The sequence below is a fragment of the Myotis daubentonii genome, chromosome 6 (assembly GCF_963259705.1).
Source record: "Myotis daubentonii chromosome 6, mMyoDau2.1, whole genome shotgun sequence".
NCBI classification, from domain to species: Eukaryota; Metazoa; Chordata; class Mammalia; order Chiroptera; family Vespertilionidae; genus Myotis; species Myotis daubentonii.
Window position 1 is genome coordinate 20,474,429 of NC_081845.1, and position 6,554 is coordinate 20,480,982.

The 6,554-nt window shown below is 39.3% G+C and overlaps 1 protein-coding gene across 1 annotated transcript in view; it reads left to right on the forward strand.

Moving 5' to 3' along the window:
- TMEM200A (transmembrane protein 200A) overlaps positions 1 to 3,380 on the forward strand; it is a 64,187-nt gene extending 60,807 nt beyond the window's left edge. The window contains exon 2 of the mRNA XM_059700309.1: positions 472 to 3,380. Within this exon, the coding sequence (XP_059556292.1) occupies positions 488 to 1,963 (1,476 nt within the window). The 5' untranslated portion in view covers positions 472 to 487 and the 3' untranslated portion in view covers positions 1,964 to 3,380. The remainder of the gene's footprint in view (positions 1 to 471) is intronic.
- The last annotated feature ends 3,174 nt before the right edge of the window (positions 3,381 to 6,554 follow it).

Consider the following 6,554-nt stretch of genomic DNA (forward strand, 5'->3'; position numbering starts at 1 on the left):
AATGTTGGAGTTTAAGAGTTCTTTGGTGCTTTCACAAGAGTGGGGCTTATTCTTCTTTTAAGTCTAGGGTTTGTTTTATTAAGTATTCTGGATTTTTCCATTTCTGTAAAATAACACAGATAATGAGGATAGTGTGTGTGTGTGTGTGTGTGTGTGTGTGTGTGTGTGGCAGAGAAACTTAGGATATCGCCAGGGAACTATTTTATATGATAAGTAGTAAAATTATTGAAGTAATATATACGTTGAGCTTACATTTCATTAATAATAAAAACACTAATTCAGCCAAAAAAGGAAATCTCCAGGATTTTACTGTAGTCAATAATAAAACTTCTACCCAAATTATGCCAATTAAAAAGCTATTCTTCTGCCCCATTCCATTGTATGAAATAACAAAAATATACAAACAATGGTTGAATTGATGAGCATACCCCTAAACATGGTGAGATCATTATCTTTTTCCCTTCCTTTCAGAATAAAAGACGGAGCTATGATAGCGACTGGTGGAGTGATAACCGGCCTGGCCGCCTTGAAAAGGCAAGACTCTGCCCGATCACAGCATCATGTCAGCCTCAGCCCCTCACCTGCTGCCCAAGAGAAGAAACCAGTCAGGCGTCGGCCAAGGGCTGATGTCGTGGTTGTTCGAGGCAAAATCCGGCTTTATTCCCCCTCTGGTTTCTTCCTCATTTTAGGAGTGCTTATCTCCATTGTTGGAATTGCGATGGCAGTCCTTGGATATTGGCCCCAAAAAGAACATTTTATTGACGCTGAGACCACATTGTCCACAAACGCAACTCAGGTCATTCGGAACCAAAGTGGCGTGGTGGTTCGCTTCTTTGAGCAGCATTTACATTCTGATAAGATGAAAATGCTTGGCCCCTTCACCATGGGGATTGGCATTTTCATTTTCATTTGTGCTAATGCCATTCTTCATGAGAACCGTGACAAAGAAACCAAAATCATACACATGAGGGACATCTATTCCACAGTCATCGACATCCACACGCTAAGAATCAAGGAGCAAAAGCATATGAATGGCATCTACACCGGTCTGCTAGGAGAAACTGAAGTCAAACAGAATGGGAGCTCCTGTGCCTCGAGACTGGCAGCGAATACCATTTCCTCTTTCTCAGGTTTTAGGAGCAGTTTTCGGATGGACAGCTCTGTCGAAGAGGATGAGCTTGCGCTAAATGAAAATAAGAGTTTGGGGCATCTTATGCCACCTTTGCTCTCTGACAGCTCTGTCTCTGTCTTTGGCCTGTATCCATCTCCTTCCAAGACAACTGATGATAAGACGGGTGGCTCTAAGAAATGTGAAACCAAGTCAATTGTGTCGTCATCCATCAGTGCTTTTACATTGCCTGTGATCAAACTTAATAACTGTGTTATTGATGAGCCCAGTATAGATAACATCACCGAGGATGCTGAGAACCTCAAAAGTCGGTCGAGGAATATGTCTATGGATTCCCTTGTGGTCCCTTTGCCCAATGCCAATGAGTCCTTCCAGCCGGTCAGCATGATGCTCCCTCGGAATAATTCCATTGGGGAGTCATTGTCTAGTCAGTACAAGTCCTCTGTGGCCCTTGGACCTGGGGCTGGCCAGCTCTTGTCTCCTGGGGCTGCTAGAAGACAGTTTGGGTCCAACACATCCTTGCATGTGCTCTCATCACATTCAAAATCCTTAGACTTAGACCGAGGTTGCTCCACCCTAACTGTTCAGGCAGAACAACGGAAACATCCAAGTTGGCCTCGGTTGGATCGAAGCAACAGCAAAGGATATATGAAACTGGAGAACAAAGAGGACCCGATGGAGAGGTTGCTTGTGCCCCCAACTGCAATCAAAAAGGACTTTACCAACAAGGAGAAGCTGCTTATGATCTCAAGATCTCACAATAACTTGAGTTTTGAACATGATGAGTTTTTGAGTAACAACCTAAAGCGGGGAACTTCTGAAACAAGGTTTTGATGTTAAAAAACATATAATTTTACAAGGCTGTATATTTTAAAACTATTTTCATCAGTGTTTCCTTGTTAAAGCATTGGCGATAAGCATTTTTAATCAAATGGTTTGTAGTGTATTTGACCTGGCTGCTTAATTCTGCAATGGAGATAGTTACATGTTTGGGTTACTAAGACTGTAGTACTCTATGTTATCATATATGATTTTATTTTTTCCATTCCTTTGAAAGCATGATCTGAATTAAAGTTTATTTTCTTTACTTTCATGTTCTCGTTGACGGTCATATTCATAGAATAAAGTGTCCAGTTTGGAAAAGGTAGGGAACCAAAGTGTGGGCTAGAAGTACCAATTTCAGGCCCAAACCTCAATATAGTATACTTGTAAATGAGTAGGAGTGCAAATCTTAGGTGTGCTTTTCTGAATAATTGCTTTTATGCAGGATTGATTAGACTATTTAAAAGGAAAAAGATCCAGCTTCTGTGAGAGCCAAATGATATGAATTGTTTTAATTCTGTGTGAGCTAATGGATATGAATTGGTTAAGTTGGTAGGTAGGTATTTTTTCAACATCAGTTCTATTTTAGTGATATTTTATCAAGAAACCATGTATTCAAGAGCCATGGCTGAGAATGTGAGGTAGTTTTAGTGGTAGATGATAGAAAATGTTATTAGCTATGTCTTTAGATATCCAGAATTGAAATTTCTTTGCAACCGGCTTGAAAAATGAATGGACCAATTAAGTTTTTAGTAATGCTACCTTAAAATAATAATATACACGAAGAGAATGTTGAGTAATGAATGAAAATATATTATATGCTAGTTAATGTTAACTAGTTTCAGTACCTTTTACTAATCATCTCTATTATCATCTAGTATCCACTCATTCTCACATCCTTATTTCTCCCCAATATTTTTAAGATCCTATTATTTGGAAAATAATCAGCTAACCTTGACATTTATTTTTATCTTCACATATCACTAGCTTGGTGGTTTAAGAAAATATAGTCCTTGATAAATTGCCTTGAAATTTATCTTGTGCTGGAAAGCCTTATGATGACTCCAAAGACTTTCTTATGGTATAATACATTTTGGGGATTGTGGTTCTCAGTTATTGAAGATAATAAATATTAAAATGGGTGTTTCCACCAGAAAATTTTCATGTTTTCCAATAAAGTAATATATAATTTTAAGAACTGGTTAGTGGAATACTCAGAAAACTTGACAAGTTTTCCCCAATGCCTAAACATTTCTGAATATCAGATTTGCAGTTGTGGAAGAAGAGAAGGAAGATACCTTTGCAGGTTCCCGCAGTTACATCATGAACTTGAAGTACAGTATTACTTGTTAGAACATCAAACCTGTGTATTGTAATAGAGTGGGCTCAATATTTTACTATAAAACATTTAATAAACTTCTGTTCTTAATAGAAATTTGTGTTCTTCATACATTTGCTTTAATTTTTTTAAATAAAATAAATTTCTGCTTAAAGTATTGTTTTTCAAAATTTCAGACATATTCTACAGAAGGTTGTTGATACTCTTGTGCATGTATTGGTTGCTGTGGCTTTTTTATTTTGCCTCTGTTAGATTAGAGAGCCTAGTTCCATTCGCCTATTTAATTAGGCTGTTTTCGTATTTTGTTCCCTTGGTGTGATGGTTAATTTTATGTGTCATCTTGACTGAGCTAAGGGATGCCCACATTGCGAGTTGTGTTTCCGGAAGAGACTAGCATTTGAATCAGTGAATGAGTAAAGAAGCTTGTCCTTACCAATTCCAGTCAACGTCATACAATCTGTTGAGGGACTGAATAGAACAAAAAGGGAGAAAAAGGGCAAATTTATGCATGACCTGGGACATTCATCTACTCCTGCCCTTGGACTCAGGTGTACACCATTGGCTCCCCTGGCTCTCAGACCTTCAGGTTTGGATTGGAATTATACACCTGCTTTCCTGGGCTTCCAGCTTTCAGATGGCAGGCTGTGGAACCTCTTGGCCTCCACAATCACATGAGCCAATCTCTTATAATAATTATCTATCTATCTATCCATCTATCTATCATCTATTCTCTTTCTATCTATATCAGTTTCTCTGGAGAATCCTAACTAATACACTTAGGATCATTTTCACTTAAAATTTCATCAACTCTCAGAAAAATAACCAGATATATATTACAGTATCTACCAAATGTCAGTGATACAGATTTCAAAACAATGGCTCTCAACACCCCTGATGTGACAAATGACTAAAGCCATATAATTTTCTCAGTTCATCCCTGAAAGAGCTTTAAGAATTTGAAGAGGATTAAACAGCTTGGGTCTTAGAGGATCCAAATAAAAGAATTGGGGCTTAAAGCAGTGATTCCTGTTCAATCTCTCTCCATCAACAAACCGGAGTCCTTTACCAAACAAATCAAGTTTATTAAATGATAAGTAACCCCATTTTAAATTAATGAAAGGAACATGCTATAAGTAAAGCTTCAGATGAATATGATATCATTAGTGTTACTGTATTGGAATTTTAATTAGACTATTTTGTACATTTCCCTTAGGCTTTTATAAATAGTGAAAATTGTTCAGAAACCCCATTTCTTCTTGTGGGAAACCTCAGGAATTTGAATCATGGGCTGACTTCTGCCAGGCCAAAGAGTTTCTAAGGCTTGTGGCCTATCTTGGGCTGTGTTGGTTGGTTAGGGCTACCATAACAAAATACCACAGACTGGGTGGCTTAAACAATAGAAATTTATTTTCTTACAGATCTGCAGGCTAGATTCTAAGATCAAGGTGTTTGATTTCTCCTGAGGCCTCTCTTAGGCTTGTGGATGGCTACCTTCCGTGTTCCCACACAGCCTTCCCTTTGTGCATCGGTTTCTCTGGTGTCCCCTTCCTTCTTAGGAGGACACCAGTCGTGTTAGAATAGGGCCCCATCCTATAGGCTTCTTTTCACCTTAATCACCATTTTTAAAGACCCTACCTATCTCCAAATATATTATATTCTGAGGTACAGGGGCGAAGACTTCAACATAGACCTCTGTGGGGATACAATTCAGCCCATAACATGAGGTGTGCCATTGAGAAGTGGCAGAGCTGAGTGAGTGTTCTGAGTCTGCAAGTTGGTGAGAAGAGCACAATATGCCCCAATGGCTTTACTGCTGCCACTGTGTAGCCTTGAGTAAATCACGTAATCTCTCAATTTTAATTTATTCCATTTCAACTAATTTCTTAATTTCAAGACTTCAGATTCTTCAACCATGAAATTAGATGAGTAAGAACATCAAGTGCTACCTCTAAGGGTGAAGGGCTCTTGGTGCCCTGGGATGAAGATCGCTTTGCCTGTCACTATCCCTGCAGCAGTTTGCTTTTCAAATGAGGGGGCAGAAGCTATGGTAGAGTAGACTGGTGACTCATGGATGTTGGAGCCAGAGGACCAGGATTTGCACCGGATTCCTACTTTCTGGTCATGGGCCTTGGGCGCTGACCCAGCAGAGGTGCTGAGAACTACTGGTGTGTTGCAATGAAGTGCCAACCCCACTCCTCAGCTGATATATATGAAATGAGTTGATGCTCTTAGTGAGCATTCAACATATATATGTAATATTACTATCTGAAAGTATCATCTAAGAACTTTCCAATCTTCACCTTGTCCCCATCCCAAACCCAAGTATATCCCCATGGTAGCATGAATAAAGGCCTCTAAAAACGCCCATGTCCACAATCTGGAACCTGTGAATGTTACTCATGTGGCAAAATGAACTCCCAACTCTAAATTAAGGAGCCTGAGGTAGGAGAGATTATCCTGGATTATTCAAGTGGGCTCAATGAAATCGCAAGGAAGCAGGGGGAGATATGACTACAGAAAAGATGATGTGGCCAGAGTAGAGGAAGAATGGATGATGCTAAGACCCTGGCCCTGAAAATGGAGGGAGGAGCCATGAGCCAAGAAATATAAGGAGCAAAGGTCTAGTTGCAAGGAATGGATTCTTCCCTCAGAGCCTCAACAGGAACTAGTCCTGCTGACACCTTGACCTTTGCTCTGTCAAACTGATTTTGGACTTCTGGCCTCCAGAACTGTAAGAAAATATATGTGTTATTTTAGTCCACTAAGTTTGTGTAATTTGTTACAGCAGCCATAGGGAACTAATATATTCCCCCAAACCAAAGTGGCTTTTTCAGAGCAGTGAGCCAGTTGTCAGCAGACTTGTAAGCAAGATGAAAGGCATTCATACCAGCTAATGGCAGGTGGCTCAAAGCCTGCCATAACTTTAGTACTGATAATGTAAGCGTAATAATTTAAACAAAGAAGGTAGAACTTCTTTGAAGCAGGAAATATTGATTTTGATAGATAATAAAAAATATAAAAGCCCACAGTTGGTTTAAGAGTAGCCATCATACTTGTATGCATGCATATGAGCATAAACAATGAACACAGACAGTGGTGGTGGGGAGGTGAGGGCATGTTCCAGTGGGGTGGGGTGGGGGGGCCGGGGAGAGGTCAATGGGGGAAAAAGACTTATGTAATACTTTAAACAATAAAGAATTTAAATTTAAAAAAAAGTAGAAATCAATTGTAAAAGCTTTCAGGCTCAAATGAACATTCCTATCT